Raw genomic sequence first — 22,325 nt, 5'->3', positions numbered from 1 at the left:
TGAACATCCCAGAATATAGGAATTCAGCCACTCTGAACTGTGCTCCAAGACTAGTATATCTGTCGATAAGGAACTGTTAATCACTCTCAGTAGCCGCTGACACCCCATACTGGTGATTAATGACCTCACTCCCTGTGATCAAGCGAACCATTAAAATGTGCCAGTGACCCAATGCAACTGCAAAAAGGTGACACTATGAAAACCTTAAGTACATCAATTTCTCTTACTCTTAATCTCCAGAAAAAAATGTTTTACAACTCAAAGAATTTATGTATCAGTATTTATTTTATCATTTAGGGTTACCTTTTTTACCCACTTGAATTTTCCTCAGTGATTGCAGCAAGCTTAAAGAAAATGCACTCTATTCGATGACAAAAGTGCTTGATGAGAGTCAGCATATTTGTAGGAAGCTGGTACAAGAGCATTAATCAAGTGCCGGGGCAGACCAATAACGGGCTCCGTAATCATGCTGGAGCAGCGCTCTAACTTTGGGCAACATCGCCTGGTCATTCATCATCTGGAAAAGCAAGAGGGAGATTAATAACAAGTACATTAGTCAGTGTTTAGATGCAACCAATGTGCTTCTGGGTCAAGCAACAGAGTCACAGTGCCAAAAGAGGTGATCTTGATTCGCTAATGATTTGGAAAATAAATATCAGGATATACTGTTGATTCTGGTATCCAAATAAAGTGCATTGCTCTTCCATACACCTCTATGGATCAGTTACCAGGCTCCGGTTCATTAAACAATGAGAGGCAAACTTTACTGAATACTTTCAGCACTCTGTGCCATGGTTTACTATGTTGTGCAACATTATAATATACTTTCTTATAGCCTTGTTTTTGTTTTTGTTTTCTTTAGCATTTGTTTTCCCATTTTACCTCTCGCTGGACTGTCTTGCAACAGGGATCTTGAAAATTGATTGTTTTTTTCATCTTCAACTCAATATCCAGGAGAAGAGCCTGTTAGCATGCACCTCACAGTTGAGGCAACCCATTATTTGTCTGCCTCACCTTCCCCACCCTGTTTTCCTATGAATTAAGGAATCATTTGTCAATGCTTTGAGTGCCTGCCAGAAATAACTGATGCACAGAATGCCATGTGTTGCCTGTCTAATTCAGAAAGAATTAAGTTGCCAAATAAAGAAAAGAAGAATAAGACATGGGAGACCAAAACAGAGAATGAACTTTCAATATTCAGGGTGACTGATGCTTCCTCTGTGACTCTGGAGAGTGCATCCCACAGTTTAGCTGTTTTTAATACCCTACCCTCCCCCTCAATGCAGAAGGCCCTCCAGAGACACTCAACGAGGATTGGGTCTAATGGGTTAGGATCCTTCTGAGAAATGGCATGTCTTTACAGACATGTGTAAGAAAAAGATGCAATGGAGATTATCTTCACAAATACTACAGTTTTTGCTACCAGATTGTATTCAGACAAATCAACCCATGCAGATAATAGGCACAATCAGCAAGAGTGTTCTAATTATCTGTGACTCATTGCTTAACAACACTTTCAAACCTTAGAATTAAAATGTGTATCCTAAAATCAATGAATTTGGTGCTTATAACATAAAGCCTGCCCCATTTTTAACCTGCATTTATCCAGATTTAGAATAAATATCCACACTTTGTGGAATAAACTCAAGTTCACCTATGCCTAGTGTTCTCACACGTCTCAAATTTGTGGCGTAACAGTTTAACAGCCATTGTTGCCTAGCAACCAAAAACGTACATATGCACAAACAACAGTAATAGTTTTTCTCTGTACATTAGCAGCCACATTGTGGTCACCCTTTCATCCACCTGGATAAAGTCTAACTGTGCAGCAGCCAGGTGGTGATTTATCAGTAGTCCCACAACTGCCTGGCACATCTCGCCATGGACAATTCCTGAGTAGGAGAGTCCTCCATCTATCAAGGAGTTTGGCTCCAGAGCCAAATCTGTGCATAGAGGTGAGCCCAAATGCATTTTGTTGGTACCTTTCGTCTCCACTCACCAAATTGGACACCTTCCACAAAAAGTGATTACATCCCATTTTCTAAGGGCGTTTTCATTGCTCACTGACTAAATCTGTTCTACCCTTGGCTTTTGCCCAAGAGGTTTTCCACTGATCTCTACATTTCGGCTTGCAATGGTCCTTGGCTCTGGAACAGTTAACCAGCTTGTTTGCCCCAAGAAAAAATAATTCAGTTTCAGTACAGTAAGGAAATCAGTTTCACTTTTTGGCAGGAAGTCAACACATTGAATATGGGCATCAGACTCTAACAAGAGTGCACCCTGTCCTTTTTACAAGTTGTTGATGTTCTTCAAGGCGCAGCTGATGATATGGCATCATTTCTACTGTATTTGGATGACCTTGTCTTTCCGGCTCCATTGCTCTATGATCTTTGACATCAAACAGTTTGCAGCTGAATGTGACCACTGGGTATGGCCTGAAACCATCCAGGAAGAGAGAGCAGCCGTTAGAAAAAGGCAAATATGTTGGGGGCTTCCAACAAGTGTAGTATCAGATGGTCTTGATTGAAACATCTTGATTTTCTATTTAGCCTTTTTCTCACCACAGACTTGAGCATTGGTTTGTGACCTAGAGAATTATAGTGAGAATATAAGAGGTTGGGACCTCCGCAAAGTGTCCAGCCTCATTCTGTATGATTGGTTGGAGGTTAGTAAGAGGATCAGAAATCCCAAAAATAGTTTTAGGCTCCTACTCCTCCACATCAAGACAGTTGAGGTGGTTAAGGATTCTACCATATTAAGAATAACCCTGCAGCCTGTCTTTTATGGAAGTGTACAACTACTGATGGCCAGACCTTAAGGTAGACTAAGGATGACTTCATCTGTCCAAACTAATCAATTTTGTGAGCTGAGCAAAGGGATATGTATTTCTTGTAGCTGAACTATGTTTCATGGGAACATTTTACAAAACAAATGATTCCGGCTTATGATTTTAATCAGGAGAGACTGTATTTATGAAATGGTCCACAATAAAGTTAGAATGATATAGAGTCTTTGGTGATAAGACCCCATTGAGAGATAGTATATTTAGGGGGTTAGTGATGCCATGGTACCCCCCACAAATAAACTATCTCTCAATGAGGTCCCTATTTATGGGTGGTAGTGGGCCTCTCCGGGAACCATCACCTTATCGTGATGGAGAGGATTGTGTGTCCCTATGAATCTGAGGGCTCTGTTGTCTGGAGCTTTGTGCTCCTGGTAGGCTCTTCCATGGTAAAGTGGTCTCAGGTGAGGGGCCAGACAAAGAATGGTTCAAAAACCCTATGAGACAACGAAGTAGAAATGGAGTGACCCTTCCCGGAAGAAGCCCGGGGCCCCCATCTAGAGCCAGGCCCAGATGAAGGGCTTGTCAACCAGAGTGGTTGTCTGTTGTTGGACTTCTTTGCTACTCATGGATTGTCTATATCAAACACCATGTTCAACCATAGGGATGCTCATAAGTGTACTTGGTACCAAAGCACCCTAGGCCAAAGGTCACTGATCAATTTTATAATTGTTTCATCTGATCTGAGGCAGTATGTTTTGGATACTTGGGTGAAGAGAAGGGCTGAGTGGTCAACTGATCACCATCTGGTGGTGGGTTGGGTCAGGGGGAAAACTCTTGACAGACTTGGTAAGCCCAAACGGGTAGTGCGGATAAATTGGAAATGTCTGGAGGAGGCCCCTCTTTGACAGACTACCAACTCACATCTCCGGCGGGAAGATCTGGATGATGGGATGTGGAGCAGGACTTGGCACTGGATGGTGACTGGAGGTGAATGGGTTACGGAGAGTTGCATTGATTCATCTAAAAAAAACAATTTACAGCAGCGGAGAGAAGAGATGTGGCGATAACAATAAATCATCAACTCTACCAAGTATAAAACTAAATATGGTAGAGCAAACAAAAGTGAACTTTGTAGCAGTTTTTGGGCATCCTAATTATTATTATTATTATTATTATTATTTTTGATATTATTATTATTATTGCTATTATTATTATTATTATTATTGTTATTGTTATTATTGTTTATTTGGTGAGTTCAGTTTACATATCCTGCAGCTATCCCAGAAATGCTAACCCAAACATAAGGCTGAGATATCCTTTAATGAATTTGACTGGTTGACCAAATGTAATTCATATCTACATTTGAATGGATGCACAAACCAGAAGAACCCTATCCAAAGTTAATTGGGTGGCCATAATAACACAGAGTGCAAACAGCCAGAGGGCTACAGTACCATATACTTGGATTACAAAAACAAACTCCTGCTCCATTAATCAAAAGAAAGAATATCCACATTTTGGATGAAATATTTTGTGAAGGTTTTTTGTCAATGCTCTGTACCTAGCATTCCAAACTTTTTTTATTAATGTTAATGCTTTGTCTTTCATCTTTGTCTAAAGCACATATTCATGTCATTATATTCTTTTAGCAAAAAATGTACAAAAATCTTTTGCAAAATACATGGCATTGTAATCGTTGCTTTTTAAAGTTTCAGTCAACTTAACAGCAAAGTCAATATGTCAAGTTGCACTAACGTTGCTACATACACACCCGAGTACAGTAACAGTGCCAATACTTCAAAATCCTCCTTGCTCAGCAGGCTATCTGTCTTCCCATCATTCAATATCTTGTTGCTGTTTGTAGAGTTGAGTCACCATCACACCGCACCGTGGTCCCTGAGCCCCCATTGTAAGAGACAGTGCTTTTATTTTGTTGCAAAGAAAAACACAGGGGTTGCTTACCCCTTTGTTCACTTTGACAGCAGACATGCAGAGCTCAGCGTATGGGCATGGCTGAGCATGCTGAAATGAAGCCAGCAGCTGAGTTGTACAGCACTGGTCAAGCTGACATTGCTTGGAAAAAAGTGCAAAGATCCAGCATTCCTCCTTGGACTTTACCGACTTATTTCAAACTGAAGTGGACCTGGCAGTACCAGACTGACACTTGCTTGCTTATCTCTGTTGTGTCCGTTGATGGCCGTCTTCGCCTTCATTTGTTAGATTTTCAGTGACTGTATAGGCCAATAGCACAGCTGTGGTTGCAGACAGAGCATATGTAAACTCGGTTAAGTGTGGATGGGACATCCTTCCTACCGTGCCTTTTTGCCCGCTTCATCTCACAATGTGGTGTCCGTTGGTTCTCCAGTTTTTCAACGCCCTTTGCACAGCAAGACCGCCAGATGGTACGGCAGGATGCTAGATATTCAGATCTTCTACCTCTGGGAATAATGTGACACCGCTTCCACAAGGCTTTGATTTGGTCCTTAAACCCTAACCCCACCCCCCCCCCACACACACACACACACACACACATACACACACAGAGTACTAAAACCTAAAGACTTCTAACCATACTTCATCCCAATCTGATAATCTAAAACTTGCAAAAAGATTTTGGGCTCCAGAGATGGCAATATATGTCTCTTTGGTCTATATGCTATCCTACTGTATTTTTCAGAAAAAAAATTAAATACAAAAATACAATTGAGTTATATAAATGACAAATTAAGAAATGAGGAAAATATTAATTGTATGTCTTATTGCCTCTGTTTGTGTTTGAGTGTATATGCATGCATTTGTGTGTGCTTTTCCTTTTTTGATTTTATCTTTTTCTGTTTCCATTAACTTTGCCTTGGATGAGTCCTGAGAGATTATTGATGCTCTCAATCAACACCGTGACAAGCATCTCCAAATAATGTGGACGGGCCACCGATTGGTCCCACAGACATTACCCCGCATGAACACCTGCATGCATCTCTCCAGTTAAACTTTTGAAACGGCTTTTGCAGGTTTCTTACCTGAGCAGTTTGGTCCTGGAGCGTTTCATGGGATAGTCTGGTTCGTTTGGGGTGGTATGAAATGTCATTCAAACTCTGATAGAAACAAAGCAACCAAACTCTGGTCTGCTTGAAACGGGGGTCTTGGTTTACTTCCAAGTGAACTTGAGTTCTGTTCCCCGTAGATAAGAATTCCATCCGACCCAAACATAGGAGGTGAACCAAAAAGTAGTGCATGGAAGTAGCTGGAAATGTCTACCTTGCACACAACTTACAGACTTATATGATTTAAGGGCGAATAACTTTCAAATTCATAACTTATTATGACCATACACTGTTCATTGTCTGTGTGACAACCTCCTTTCCTCCTCCTAATCTCCTTTTTCAGCCCGCCCTCTCCTCTGCTCGCTGTCTTGTCAGGTGCTCATATTGTTTGCCTTCTTTTAAAATATTTAAATCACCAAAGCAAAACCAGAAAACCTAGCACATAATAAACTTGGTGTTGCTCCATTATGTCTAAGGCTAGAAGTGTCAGCCAAGTTTCACTTGAATTATTCGTTTAATAGAATAGCCACCGTTTTGACCTTGTGACATTTGTTTACAAGTTTTGGTGTGTTTGACAAAGTGCAGTGTGAACACTAACCAAACCTGATAAAACTATGCACCAATGTTGCAACTTCACCCTCTTATCACACCTAGTCTACCAAACTAACGTTTTTATAGCGCCTTTGACCCTTGTTCAAATACTTCTAGAAGTGCACACTTCACTCCCATTCTTTTTACACTACACTGGCTTCCGGTGCTTTTTTGATTTTTAAATTGAATTGTTTGTTTTTAAAGCCTTAAATGGCCTTGCCCCGGAGTATTTATCTGAGCTTCTAACTCTGGGTGGGCAAAATCGGCTGTTGCGGTCTTCAGATCTACGGACTTTAGAAGTCCCAAGGTCGAGGTACAAATAGTGGGGCGATCGGGCCTTCACTGCTGCTGGCCCAAAACTCTAGAACAAGCTCCCTCTTGACATTTGCTTTATAACGGATGTTGTTCATTTTAAATCAAAACTTAGTGGTAGAACAACTTTCCTCTTCTTCTGATGATTTTAAGCAACTGGTTAACTGTTTTCTATTCTTCATGTGTTTTTTTCTTGTCTTTCATTGAATGTTGTGTTTGTTTATTCTTGGTTGATGTTAAACACTTTGGACACCTGTTGCTTGCTGTAAAGTGTTATATGAATAAATGTTGATTGGTTGATCGTTTGTATTGTCTTCCCTTTTGGGACCCTCTTGTATTCCTCAGGTCAAATTGACCCATGACTTATTTGGGGTTTTAAAAACAATTCTGAATTTTTTTTTCTACTTCATAATCTATTAACAAATATTATCTTTATGTCAACTTCAAACAATTGAGATAACATATGTTTAGGGAATGCAATCAGTCTCTACTAGAACACAATCAAAAATGGTGTGATTGATCTGAATAATAATAGTAAAAAAGTGTGATTTGTATTTTGTCATAATGTTTTAATTTGTGTTAAAAATCCACTCTGTGATCATTCTTATCTTGGACAAAAACATAAGTGGTCATATCCAGAATAATTTTCTGACTTGATACAGGAATACATGTTTATCACAGAAAATAAGGTAAGGCCGTTGATTTTCAGGTAGACAAAATGTAACTTGTAAAAATTTTCTTGTCAAAAAAATAGACGGGGCAATTTTAACGGAATACCATACAATATAAGCCCTGGGGTAATTTTAAACTATTGGATTGGGTTTAGTAGTGTTCGTCTTAGTGCTGCCAGTCAATGAAACTAAAGCTCATAGTGGAAACTGTCATGTCAAAAGAAGCAATACTTTTTATTTATTCAGGAAGGTTCACTGAGAGGCAGTCTCTTTTTTGCTGAAATGCCCTCATCACATTTACACAGTTACACATTCTTGGAAGCTGCCACAGTCTGATCTAAGCAGCTCCGCAGCTTGGAGGTTGGAGGTTAAGGGCTTAAGGGCCTTGCTTCACCTCAGTGGTGGAAATGAGGGAGGAACAAGCGCTGCTCTATCACTTTTCCCCACCCAGATTTTATCCTTTCGGTCTGGGGATTAAACCAACAACCTCCCAGTCACAAGCTCTCGTCTCTAACCTTAAGGCCACCAATGCCACCAACAAACCATTATGCATAAGCATTGATGGCTTCTTAATTGCACATAGCAAGGTTATGAGAGACTGCTTTCCACTTGTCAGAGCTAGTCCTCTTCTCAGTTAAAAAAAAAGTCTTGCACTCTGTATTGACAGGAAATTAAAAAGAATTTAACTCTTAAATATCATAAAATGACCTAAAAGCGGTTGATTACATGTCGGGAAAAAATGTAAGTTTTCTATCAAGACAGAACAATTATACAATAGTAATGGTGTATCTTAATTTACAGTGGGAAATAATCTTTTTCTTTTCTTTGATTCCAGGGAAGAGGCCATGATGTCCACTTACTTTGAGACAGTGGAGGACCTACTGGCATCTTTTGGGCCCGCCCGTGACTGTTCCAAAGATAACGGTGGTTGCAAGAAGAACTTCAAGTGTGTGACTGACAGACAGTTAGACTCATCCGGCTGCATGGTAAGTCTAAGCAGTTGGCATCTGCTGGTTTTACTTCCATTGTTGATTACATGCTGACATGAATACATTGCTGCTGATTTTGTCATTGAGGGTCGATCCAAGATTAAGACATGTTTGCCTGTGATAGACCTAAGGATGAAAGGCACAGCAGTTACACTTTTCATCTATCAGCCTGCTGTCAGCTAGCAGAGCTAGCAGAGCTTAGATGGTGTTGACAACCAATTGCAGACTAGCGCCACACTAGTAATGCTGCGATCAAGACTTTAGTCTGAATAGATACACAGAAGCTACAGATATGCAGTCTGGGCATGCTACCATTTTACATGTTCCATGTATTGGCTCGAAACAGTTAATGAAACAAACAACAAGCTCAAAAGTTATTTGCAGCTAAAAGACTGCTTAGTGTTGAATATATTCTAACATTAATTAATTTACATAATCACCTCTTTTTAATGTTTCTTTCCCAAGACAATGCCACTCATTAAATTTGCATGCCATCTGCTGCATCCTAATATGGCTTTTGTTATATTTGCAAGTAATCTATAATATATTGTATGTGCTGTTTACAGCCATGATTAGTAGTCTTTGTTGTTACTGTAGGCTCTTTAGTGTACAGTATATATGGACACACTGGCACCTATGCTTAAGAAGCAGTTATGACTCACACTGCTGTAGTGTGTGGCCCGGTATTAACCGTACAGATACTCTGACATGAAACTGCCTGTCTTTAGTCTGGTTAAGGTATATGTGACACTCTTACAGTGACTTGTGACTTGAATTGAATAAAAACACTCAAATTGCTTTTCTGAAAAAGATTAACAATACAAGGTTATGAATTGACAGGTCTTTTCATAGTTTGTGCCGACCAAAGACAAACACGGTTAAGTTAATTTTTTTGTTTTTCTTTCTTTTTTTCTGATCTTTTAACCTAAAGACCTCTATTCCAACAAAACCTTCTATTTACAATATTCATGAAAAACATTTGGTCTGATACTAATCACAAATGATTAATAGCAATCCTGACTCTGTTGTCCAGCAATACTCCATACCATAGATGATAGACTTTGTACAATAAACTAAATACCAACATAGTGCTTGTAATATTTTCAGCATTTTCTATACAGATTATACAGTTATTCTGCCTCTGCAACTCATCCCTCTACTATTTACCTCCTACTGTGTTACCATGACTACAACTCTATATTAATAAACCTGACTCATAATCCCCATCATTAATCAGAACCAAAACAATTTCCACCTTTGACACACAGTATTTAGTAGCTTGTTGCTGTTACTTGTTGCTGACTAAGATATGTTTTTTGTCTACATATAGTGGTAATTGCCTATGGCCCCATACATGTTCACAGTATTTTCTTCATTTTGTTACTGATTATTTGATAATGTGTTATAATAACCCTAGATCTCTGCAGTTGATTGGTGTTCTTCTGCTGTGCCACCTGAGCACCCGCAATATGGATAATTAAAAAATATGGGTAACACTTTCTTGCATGAACAGTGATGGTGCACAGTGTCACACTTTCCTGCAAAGAACAATTAAATGCAGCTTCCGACAAATTCCATCCAGCTCACACCTTGTTCTGTTTGTTCTCTGACATTTTAAAGGTTATAAAGCTTTAGTTTATTCTCTACACATGTGGCATTTTTTTAATGTTCTCACCAATTTTGTAAATGCAACATTTAAATAAAATGTGAATGAATGTTTTTGTGCGGTTAAATCAAATTATTGTGATTAATTTAAATAATTCTATAGTGTGTTGAAATGTATTAAAACAATATATTTCACATCAGGGTTTGTTTTATCATTGTTAATACAAAAAAGTAGTCGTGTTAGCTCACATAGATGCTTTGCATAGTGTAATATAGCAGATACCTGAAAAATGATTACAGTGTCCGTAACAGTGGTTCCAATCATGTTTTATGTATTTTCACAGTGGTAGTAGCATTTGCATTCTATACCGGGGCAGAGAAGTTTACCATACTAGAGCCATGCTGGTAAGATGAATCCTTATTAGACCCAGAGGTGGAAAGTAGTAGACATGGGAGAAAATGTTTATAAAATATGAATGAGTATATGCCAATAAGCTTTTGGATTGTTTATTAGACTCTTTCTTACGTCAAGCCCCTGGACATATCGTGGCATATTTAATTAACAGTTTTCACACACACACATGCATAAGCGAACATGTCAACTATGTCAAAGAACTGCTAGTAAATAGCACATTAAATAAAGTAAAGGAAAGATATAGTAGAGAGAATACATACATTCTCACTCACTTAGGGGTTTAGTAAGCATGAAAAGATTTACTTTCAACTCACCATTTCAGAAAATATAAATGTTGGATGAAATATTATGCCGAAATGATTCAGAACACTCTCACGCCTCCGTGTGCGGCTGATTACGCAGACAAAACGACTGACAAAGCCTTCTAGTCTTCAAAGATTAACTGAGAGGATCACAGGCACAGTGGCATTCTTTTCTTTTTCTGACTCTTTTGGGCTGGTGTTATTTTAACCACCCCTGTCAGAGTGGGTGCCAACACAGAGCAATAACATGCCATACAGACAGCTTAAAATCCATTATCAGAGTCTGTCCCTCAAGGCTGTCTGCCGCTCTTAAGACAGTAGACGTACCATTACAATGAATTAAATTTTAGTCTGAGTGCTGTTTTGGAGACACTGCTTATTCCTTTTTTTGGCCTGTGTTCCTTTCCTTGCTCCTGCTGAGCCGGAGAGGATGACAGGTGGTTTATTCTTGTGCTCGCTAACCTCTGCTGATAACAGCAGCTGTTGTGCATGCTGGTTAGCAATTTCAGACAGGTAATGTTTTTGTACTGGCGCCTTACTTTTTCATCACTTGGCTCATCAAACAACAGTTTGTCATATTATGCATTACAGTAGCACAGTGCTGCGTAACAGTTGTGCTGTTAACATTACAGCCTACACCGCTGTTTCCATCACGCTTATTTTTGTCAACTGTGTGAAATAGGTGATGGTTGTTGGAAATGCTTCAAGGCAAATAGTTGTGACTATATTGCTTGAAAAAGGAAGAAAGCAGGTGTTGTTCTATGTAGTTATATCATTATTCATGGGCGCAAAGATGGGTGCAGGTGCATTTGCTATTTAAACAACGTAGGTGCTAGACTGTATTAAAATATCAAAGACATTTGCGTTGGGCTTGCGCTGCGCCGGGTGCAAGATAGGGCCCTAAAGCTTTAAATTTGGTTTAGAGTTTTAAAATATTCCATTTGTAAGGAGCATTTTGTAACATAACATAAGACATACCTTTATGACTTTAGAACAGATTAGAGAACAGAAGTAATGAGGCTGTTTTTAATCTAGTGCACAATACAATTCCCTTTTGTTGCAGAAGAATAAATAGGCTACCAGACAACGCTCCAGACAGATTTAAATTCCAGACATTATGGGAGCATGATGTGTTATCAGCTAACCTAGCAGGAGGTTCCCTAACTTTCCATTTTTTACAAATCGTATAATCATCTACTTCTGTTGCTGGAACAGAAGGAAAAAAAAACGTATTACACTAAAGTACATATTTCTTCCATGAATCTCTCTTCATCAAAAAGATGCTGAAGACTGGAGTTAAAGTTTTATTTAATTATGTTTGCAACACAGTAGAAGAGAAGTGTAGGTCATATCATTTAGTTGAGGGTTGTGTGAACGATCTAGCATTTACCAGGTGGTGTGGAATGAATGGTCGAATTCTCGTTGAATCTGTGGCCAATGTACCGTGTCATCCACTGTGTTTGTTTGAGAAAGGGGTATTACCCATGCACTCTGTGAACTCTCCTGGGGCTGCTCGTGATGTTCAAAACTCTGTAAACATGGCTTTTCCTGGTGGCTCGTCATTTTTAAACTTCAAGTTTGACGATTGCATCATACTGTTTTTTGCTCTTGTAGGAAACGGTGGAATGTTTGTCTTAATGGGACATTATTGTATCCAGCTACAGTATCTGTTTTTCTAATGGACGTATGCAGAGGCAGAGCAGATGGTGGGATATTAGTACCATATCTTTCATCAATTGATGTCCCTTTTGGGACTTCTCTGGTGAAGTTGTTTGGCTGCAGGGTTGGCAAAGATGTATTTTTTAACGTCAACCATCATCCGTAAGTTCAATTTTGGCCTGTCAAACTCCAGTCATTTATAACAGTTTAGAGAAGAGACATAATGTTGTCTCCAATCTCATTTTGAGGCGCTTGTGTAGTGTCCCAGTATGCAACGGTTTATTAAAATGTGTGGCACACTCCAAAAGTCAGAAATTAAATGATGTGTTGTGTAGTGCGGAGCCAGATTTCTGCTTGGTTGCCTCTGGTTTGCATAAAAAGTCAGCAGAGAGGAAAAATGGCAACTCCACCAAAACAAAGGTTTTGTGCAAACCCTCATCCGCAAAGCCCTCTACCCACCATCCCCTGGATCTCCCCACAGTCCTGTGTTCCTGACAACTGATCATCATGATTCCCCCTGCTCTACTGCACAACACAGCTCAGTTTACCTCATTACCATTGAGTTTCAACGTTTTATGGTTTAAAGCAAATTGTTATAATTCTTTCATGCTTTCACTCTGCCACTGTTGGTTAAATGCCAGATCAAGTGTGTTGTTTAGTGTACCACGGAGATGCATGTAACACTGCTGCAGCCGAAGGGTGGGAGCTAAGATCTGTGTTCAATGGAATACAGTTCAGTAAGAAGCCTTGAGAGGGGAATATTAGCAAGTATTTGCAGCACAACAGTAAAACTAAAATGCGTTATATCCAATAAGTCATTATTATTTAACCTAATCGGGGTAAAAATACAGTAGGAGCAACATCTGTGTAAAACTGAAGCCATAGTTTAAAGGGACATTCACTCACGGTGGGTCCAATCTTTTAGATTTAATTTGACGAGCTAAGTTTTTGAATTGGAATCAATTTCAGTCAATTAAATGTGTCTCAGTTCCAAACCGAGGCACACATTACATAAATGAAGGAAGATTATTTAAACACACAAGCTTCATGCCCAGGTAACATGTTAGATACCCAGAGAAAGATTACTGTTTAAATTTCCTCTCCTTTTAACAGTTTTCAACATCAAATTATATACAGGTTTCCTTTTTTGTTTGCGCCGAGATTGAGATATCAAGGACAGGAAATAGTTATTGCAACCCTGTTGCAGGATATTGCTAATATTTTTGAATAACCTTTGGTGAAATCTGCGAGGAGGTGAATTTGTATATCTGTCTCGCTGTAGATCTCTATGTATCTCTGGCTCAGAGGCTAATTTCATAATCTCCATAAATCATATCTTGTCAATTACATAAATTGAATAAAAAATGATCCAATCAAAACCAACCATTTTTAATCAATATGTTCTATTGCATTTCAACTTTGACAACACTACTTAAACTTCTTGTCATATTCTCTATATAAAATACAAGCTAAGACAAGCTAAATCTGTTTTAAAAAGCTACGTCTCTTTATGCCTTTGGGCAACAAAATTCGCCTTAGCTGAGATATAACTGTGTTTTTGAACTGAAGATTAAGTATGACGTATGAATTCACAAAAATATAACGAACAAACAGCTGGGTTGAGACTTCTTATTTCTCACTGGGGGACTGCATTGCACCCTTGCAAGTTTTTTTGCTCTTGCAGCAATAAAACTGTGGTGCCTAATTTTACCCATTTAAGCAGCAGTGGAGTTGCAGGGCATGCATCTCTGCCACCTCTATACAAGATTAGGCTGTCAAATATGCTTTTAAAGTATTTGATTTCCCCCCTCCCCCCATCCGCAGTGGGATTTAGAGCTCTTCTTTATCGAAGACTCGCCTGTTGTTTTGTGTAAGTGTCAGCTCACATCTTCCTCATATTGTTTCTTTTTTATCCATATTTTTTTATCATTGAGAAGATTCTCTCTAGTCTTTATGGTTTACAGCATTTCACTGTTCCAAAGGCTGCAGTGGGAATATATATATATGTGTGTGTGTGTGTGTGTGTGTGTGTATATATACACACACAAACACACGTCCTTGATCACTTACTGTTCACACTTCTCTCACACTACGTATTCTCTCTGAAATGTGTGATGGCCACTAAGTATGAACATCTGGCATCTTAATTTTGACAAGATCATTAAGAGACAGAGTTCTCAATAGATTATGCTGCAGTTCCTGATTAAAGATGAGGGCAGTAATGGGTAATTGGGGAAATGAATAGCATTCATTTAGCATGTGTGAAGTTTAATTCGTAGGGGTGATGTATGTTCAGCATGTAATGCTTAAGACAATGTACGTGCAGTTATATTTCATGCATTTTATTTTATTTTTTATGTTTTTGTCTTTAAACCTGCCTTGTATTTTAAACCCCATATACCATTGCTCAGGTACTTAATGGTGTCGTAACATTCTCATTTGCAACAGCCTTCCAGAGGATACAACCTTAGTTTTATATGTAAAGCAGACATACAGCTGTAAAAGAGAGTACAGATAGTATATACTGTAAACATCCAGTCCGTGAGATATAATCTAATTGTTTAAGCTATTATTTATATTTCAATGAACTTGCAAATTTGTAAGCACATCAACACACACAGCCACACTTCAGCAGATATCTTGGTCTATGCTCATTGTGCTGCAATTGCAGAATCACTACAGACCTGATTGAAAGAACTTATCTGAAATGCAAATCCTTCCCCTTCTCCAGCCCTTGTGTCTTTGGAGAGTGGCCCGAGCAGAAAGAGCAAGTAGCTAGTGGCCTGCGCTAATGGCTAACCTTAAGTCCTTCTCAATCAACCGTATAGTGATGTACGGCAATTATGAATTATAGGCAGCTATTCCCACAGCTCTGCATCAGTGTGATGAATTGCTCCAATCTCGTTCTGCTTAGCATTACATCCTTGAGATCCAGTTAAAGGATCTGAGAATGGAGAGCCTTTCCATTGAATGATGAACATATGGGCCTTTGTCTAGAACATAAGTGTGAACAATGGACGCTTTATGCAAATGTACCTTTTTCACTGTTTGGTTCTCCGAAGAGATCACAAATATATTCGTATAATCGTAAAATTTGTATGAAAACGTATAATCCTAAAATTACAGCCCACAGAGAGCTAATGTTACCGTTCTTCAGGATTCATTTCTACCCTTTGTGTTAAAACTAGCTTTGTTAAATCTTTTGAGATAGTGATCTTAATAGGAAAACATAATCTTGCAATAATGGAAATGAGTAGAAAATGACCCCCTGAATACTGTTAGTTGAGCCACTACTGGTGATCAGTCATCAAATAGCTTTTGGGACTGATGGTAAAATTGCACAGTCCCATTTACTGTACTGTCACCCCACCTTTGACTAAGCTGATAATAGAGTCAGGATATATATATCCCATAAATGTTTTGGCAATTGTGAGTGTATACAAATATAATGGAATACATCTTTGAGGTTGAAAAATAAATGCAGAGTATTATATAAATTAAAGCCTGACATGAGTGTGAGGGTTTTCCAAATGTCAAAACACATAATCCTCATCTTATCTACTGTACCTGTTTTGTCTACACTTTATTTCCTGTCTGCATTCAACTCTTATGCTTGATGAAGCGCAGCTGCGGCTCTGAGGGCATTTAAGGCTTTGGCGGTTTCACCATTAGCAGTATTGTTCTCTTCGGTTTGATACTTTGTTGGTGGTGAGATGTTCAAAAGAAAAAAACTAGAGACAGCAAGCACAAGCATGCTTTACACAATTTGCAAGCACCCAGTAACAGATATTGAGTCCATAGCTCTCCCTACAATTTATCTGGCAAAAATGTTAAAACGCTACAAAATATAGTTTTTTTTCCTCCCACCTAACTCTCATACACACAGCTTGAATGGAACTAGAACTGACATTGTATTTCTCTTATCCTGGCTGCAGTAATAACTTTCATGCTTTTCCAAACATCTCTCCCATTAGTAAGCTCTGCTCCAATCCTTTCTTTGTATCTCAGTGTAGCGTATATGGGTACTTGATTCATTTACATTAATTAACATTTAAAGTATAATGGTGGTTATTAGAAAGTTTTTTTTTAAGATTTAAAGAAATAAATAGGTTTGGGGCACCATCTCGTTAACAAGAAGCAGATAACCATGCCTTTTCAGTCTCATTGAATTGAAAGGACAAACTGCTACAGCGATCTGACTTCAAATTCTCGATGTACAGTGGCTTAATAATATTTCATTACAAACTTACGTAATCAGGTTCTTTATAAACAAAGGATTTATTTATCTAATATACACTACTAAATCAGAATATGGATAAATGAATGAAAGAAATGAATTAATGGAATGAACACAAAATCAACACCTTAATGGCAAACAATGAATAAAGCATCCTATGCTGAATGAGACACAATCGGCAGCAGCTTGTCTATTAGAGATTAGTCTCGCTTTGCCAGACTCTCCTACAGTGCACCTTGGAGGAGAGTCTGGCTATTCCATATAGCATTCAGGGATGGGGAGAAAACATGCTCCAAGGTATTGGCATTTCTTGAAAACCAATCACAATCGTCTGGGGCGGTGCTAAGCATGGGCGGTAGGCTGCGAGACCGCTGCAACACAGGCTCGGAAGGAACTTGTTTTGGGGGACCTTGTGCGATTAAAATGTGTTTTAGTCGTGGTCTGGCTGTCTGGATTTACCTTGCAGAGATTTGAGAAAATATTAACCAGTTGTCCTCATGTATCGACCAGAGTTTAAAATGCCTACACAATAGATATCCGGCCTAAATAAGGGAAATTCTGCGGATGTTTGGGAAGCAACGGTTTAATCCTGGAAGTGTATCGTCAAGGATGTAGACTAACGGGAGATTATTGTCTGAAGGCCTTATTTGCCAGGCCTAAATCTTTCCTTCGTGCCGTTCCCGCTCTCTCTCCCCTTTCATGTCTAAGGTGTCCTGTCACAAATAAAGTCCTAAAATGCCTAAAAAATAATTGTAAAAAAGGTATTTAGTAAGGAGGGCCGTGCCCACACGATTTAAAGTTAAGTGCCGTTAATTGCTCTGCAAACCGTCTCTGCAGTCTTTATTTTAAAACAACAGAACCACTACATCAACACTCACAAATGGAAATAACAGCAGCTCTCAAAGCTCTGAAATGTGATGTGTTGTTTGTTAGAAAACTACACCTTTTCAGCATGTTGCTGATGTCTGAGTATTTAAATGTGAGTGTTACATTGTAGCCTCAGAATGAAATACCCATCAAATATTCAAATATATAACATTTCCATAATGACTATAAACCCATAATAGTATCACTTACTGTTTTTCAATGAATAATAAATAAGTGCTGTTTTCCTGCAGCTACTGTCTCACTCAGGGGCATAGAATATACAGTTTATCATGACAGTTTTAGCAATTACACAATACAAAACTGAATCTCTGATGTTCTTGCAAGGGGAAATCTGTATTTCTGGATTACTGCTTCTCTATACACAGTTATCTTTTCTTTTTCTTTTAACATCCTATACTGCACCATCAACAACACTTCAACATATATTCTAGATATAATTGTTTGGCTTCCAGTTTGATGTTGGTAAACTGACCCAATAACACTGCAAAGCATGTTTTAAAATGCAAAGAAACTGAATATCTCATTAGTGCAATACATTTCATGTAGCTTTGTTATGAATATTTAGCACTCTGAGGCTACCATCTGAGGTTGTCTAGTAGTGCATTACCACAGATCGTATTGCCCTGGTAAACATATTCTTTCCTTTATTTAAAGAAGTACCTATAATACTACACTGACACCAATATAAAAATATTCACAATACAGTCATAAGGCATTTGATCAATGTTACTGCATTCTGTTAGTCACTAAATCATATGCTCATTGCTTTTTAAGGATATTAAATAATTTGTAAAAATATAATAAAAAACAGAAAGATATACAGCATTTTTGCCCATCACTAACACATAAGCCGAGCCAGCAGAAAAGTTAATCAAGTGTAACCTCTTTGTTTTGTTTGCGTAACAATCTTTTGTTTATATCGGAGATGGATAATGCAACCCAAATTATGAACAGTAGGCTATTAAGTCCACAAGTTATTAATGGTAAGTAAAATTACAAATTTTAATGGAGTCCAGCTTTGTTATAGAATCCATCTGCTGTTGTTGCATTCATGCTTAATTGGTATTTCTTAGGGGGAACTATAATTCATAAAAAAAAACACTTCTTAAATTTAATGATGTACCATGAATTAGCCAATCCGACGTTTGGATATTAGACCCAGTGTGTTCCCCATTGGATTTGTGTGTATGCTTGGGATATAGAATTTACTGTGTGCGGAGGTTGCTGGGTGTCACTGCTAAACTAAGAGTTAAACTAAAACTAGTTGATGAACTTTAACTGTAACAACTATCAAAATGATCATCTGCGATAGCAGTACCTTCCCGCTTGCTCACAGACAGTGACTCAGCGATTTTATTTTAATAAGTCAAGTAACCTTCACCGCTGACTTCACCAGTGCTGATTTCAAACTAAGACCCTCATCTTCAGGTTCTAAGTGTGAAATTGAGATATTTCTGCTCAGTGATGCCCCTATGTTTATATTATCTAACACCACACATTTACTTCCCCTTTTTAAGTTAGATGTTTCCATTTTTATTTCCGATTTGGAATGGACAATTCCCCTAACACTAAATTTCTTTTCATTGCTTGTACTAAGAAGGTGATTTGAGAGTGGATGCCAACCCCCTTGTTAGCAAAATGCCCAAATTCCTGCTTCTTTAACCCGCCTTCCTCCCTCTACCTCCCCTAGTAGCAGTGAGAGTGCCAGGGCAGAGGGGTTGTTTAGTTGAATATGTTAGTCTAGTCCGCCTGACCCATCGATCCCTTATCTGACTGAGACTGTGCCAGTTAGTCTATGACCCCGACGATGGCTCTGAATAATATCAGAGTAAGTAACTGTGCTGTGTATTGATAGATCGTTGGCGCAGTCCATGGTGCTAAAGTAGCAGACAGATTTTTAATTTCCCTTCTGTCAGTTTCATCTTGGATCTATATTCTCTAAAGAAACTACAGCTTGGGAGTTATGGAAATACTCCTTGGTGGCCTCGGGAATGAGTAGACATCTCTAATCTCCTCCGATGAAAGTGCCCTGACACTTTTTTCCACCTGTCAGTGTGAAAACCCACCAGGAAAGCATAACACTTGTGGAGTTGTGTCCGGCAGGAAAAACAAACACAGACCTCGAGTACTAAGATGAGCTGTAAGGATTTCTCTAAGCTGCCAGTTTTCACTGTTTCATATCTTTAATCACTTTAATCACCTAAAGATGTCCATGTTTTCTGTATCCTTTTAAATAAAATAATTGCCATCTTTGATTCTACTTTCTCAAAATCTCACTGCCCACTTTTCCTTTCATATCTTTTCCATCTTACTATCTTTGTCTCCCTGCTGCCACCTGATCCTGATTAAAATGCCCACGCTGACCTCTGCGCCTTACTCTCTTCTTCTCTCTCCCTAATTCATGCCGTTTTCCTCACCCCCTCTCTACATCTCCCTCCCACCACCTCTCCGTTCTCCGTCTCTCTTTTCTTGCAGTGTCCTGAGGGGCTGAGGCCAATGAAAGATGGTTCAGGTTGCTATGACTACTCTAGGGGCATTGACTGCACGGATGGCTTCAATGGAGGCTGTGAACAGCTGTGTCTCCAGCAGCTCGTGCCCCTTGAAGATGACCCCAGTTCCAGCAACGTGCTCATGTTTTGCGGGTGAGAATAACTAACAGTAAAAAGAATTTCAAAGGTGTTTGCAGTCTGGAAATAAAGCTTCCTCATGAAATAGGTTTCGTGAGGGATTTTCTAATCAAGAAATATTTCCTCAGGCAAATACTCACATGAAGGAAATGAGATATGCAAATGGAAATTACCAGTGTGTAATCACCGAATCACATGTATATGTGATGAAAGACATTTGCCCAAGAGTACATAAAAAAGTATTGTTTTAATGTAATCACTAGGGCTGTCAAAATTGCAGCGATAATAATGGGTTAATGCAAAGTCCTTTTAATGTCACTAATATTTTTGACACGCAATTAACCCATCCTTGTGATTTGGGCCTTGGGCCGCTCCGTAGTTTGGGAAATCTGGAAGCAATGAAGCAGTTACGATTTGGATGACCAGCAGAAACAAACCTCCTTGAGCCGAAATGGTTAAAGAAAAGGGTCTTTTGAATGGCAAGCTCAGTTTCCAAAGCCCTTCCAGATGGTTCTATTGACAAGGCTGAAGTTATTTGCATGTACTGGCGATGGGAATTGAGTTACCACCGGGCTACATTGAGTCTCAAATACTACTTGCTTGCCAAGAATATGCTGATGAAAAGATCCTTGCCTTACTCTTAGTTAACCTTTAGAAGTGTGAAGTGGGACACTGCATTATGTTCAGGTGCATTCAGGTCAATATGCCCATCTGTTGCTTGATGGGTTTGAGTTTGCCATATTATGCGTTTAGCATATTTTATGAACATCATACATTTGAGGTTATTCTGTAGAGCATTCTAGACAGTAATTGTCATTGTTTTGGATTGCTGCAAAAAAAAATACACATTTGCATAAAGTAAGCACATGTGTTTGCTCAAATAAAAAAAAGAGCATTACAAACTTATAAAAAAACATCCTATAACTCCTTCTAAATACATTTAGAACAGATGAAATGTGCAATGATTTGCGATTAAGATATACATTATCGACAATCACGTGAATAATCGATTGACGGCCCTAATAGTTGTATCCTATTGATGCTTCACAATATCATTTAGTCCACGAGTCATAATTTTGCAATATAATTTGGTCATCTATGATCACAAGCTTTTATAAATAATGATATATTACAAATACTAGTAGTATCTATGTCAATTGTCACATTAAATAATCAGGGTACCTCGTTTGTCTGTAGGAAGCTTGAATTTTTCAATGCAGATATTCAAAAGGTGCATGAAAGATTGAACCTGAGCCAGATATTGATCTAGTTACATTGATCATGTCATGTTGCTTTATGCATATACCATTGTGGTCCCAGTGCTGGAATCAGGTCCACAGTATGAGATGCCCTTACACTATAAGTAAACAGGCTGATAGCAAAATGCAATTTGCAGCAATGCCCACTTTCCCTAATGTCATCATTGCAATTGACTTGGACTCAAGTCAGAAGGATGAATTTGTTTCATCAAGAATATTTTCATCCTGGCTTTAACAATCACTGTTGCACAATGGCATTGGTCAGGTTGTGATTGAAAGGGAAATGGCTTTGCCTTAATGCAGAAGGAAGACAGTGCTCCATCAGGTCTACTGCATTTTCACGACAGTGCTGCCAACAACGGCAGAGTCCTCTATCCCACTGATGCGCTGAGACCTGATCAGCTGCATGAAACCAAAGCTCAGCGCCAGCCAACAGCAGCAGGTACTCAACCATGTCTGTAAGAGAGGATTGTGTGGATAAACGGAGGAGATATGATAATTGTGACTGATGCACGGTCTGCTGAATTCTGTCCCATTGAATTATGTTACCAGCAGAGCGATTGTGTCCACAATCTCGACAATGACAAGTGCACCGCTTTGCTAATGTGAAAGACATTTTGGCCAAAGCTTACAACAATGAGAGCCAAATTGTTTGAAACACAATTTTAGATGAACATATTCTGACTGCTGGTGTTTGTAATTAGCTGGGTCGGTGCTGTCCATAGATTGGTGGTAAGTTTTTACAGATGGCCGGACTACCAAAAATAAGGACTTGTTAGATTTGTTTTCCTGAATTGGTCATTTGTAGATTAAAGTAGTAAAATGCGATTATCTATGTATGGGTTCATACAGTGTCAGTCACCCACATCCCTTTGTGTTTTGCATTTTGCTGAATTATCAACCTGCAGAATTTATGCCACAATTCATCTACTAATGTTAAAATT

The 22,325-nt window shown here is 38.8% G+C and overlaps 1 protein-coding gene across 1 annotated transcript in view; it reads left to right on the top strand.

Moving 5' to 3' along the window:
- The window catches only part of LOC117958903 (astrotactin-2-like), a 264,011-nt gene that overhangs the window by 151,944 nt on the left and 89,742 nt on the right, over positions 1–22,325 (top strand). The window contains exons 11-12 of the mRNA XM_034895621.1: positions 8,236–8,386; positions 19,971–20,137. Of these exons, the coding sequence (XP_034751512.1) occupies positions 8,236–8,386; positions 19,971–20,137 (318 nt within the window). The remainder of the gene's footprint in view (positions 1–8,235; positions 8,387–19,970; positions 20,138–22,325) is intronic.

The sequence above is a fragment of the Etheostoma cragini genome, chromosome 16 (genome assembly GCF_013103735.1).
Source record: "Etheostoma cragini isolate CJK2018 chromosome 16, CSU_Ecrag_1.0, whole genome shotgun sequence".
Classification (NCBI taxonomy): domain Eukaryota; kingdom Metazoa; phylum Chordata; class Actinopteri; order Perciformes; family Percidae; genus Etheostoma; species Etheostoma cragini.
Note: the sequence above shows the minus strand (reverse complement) of the source record. Positions and strands in the feature narration are given on the sequence as shown.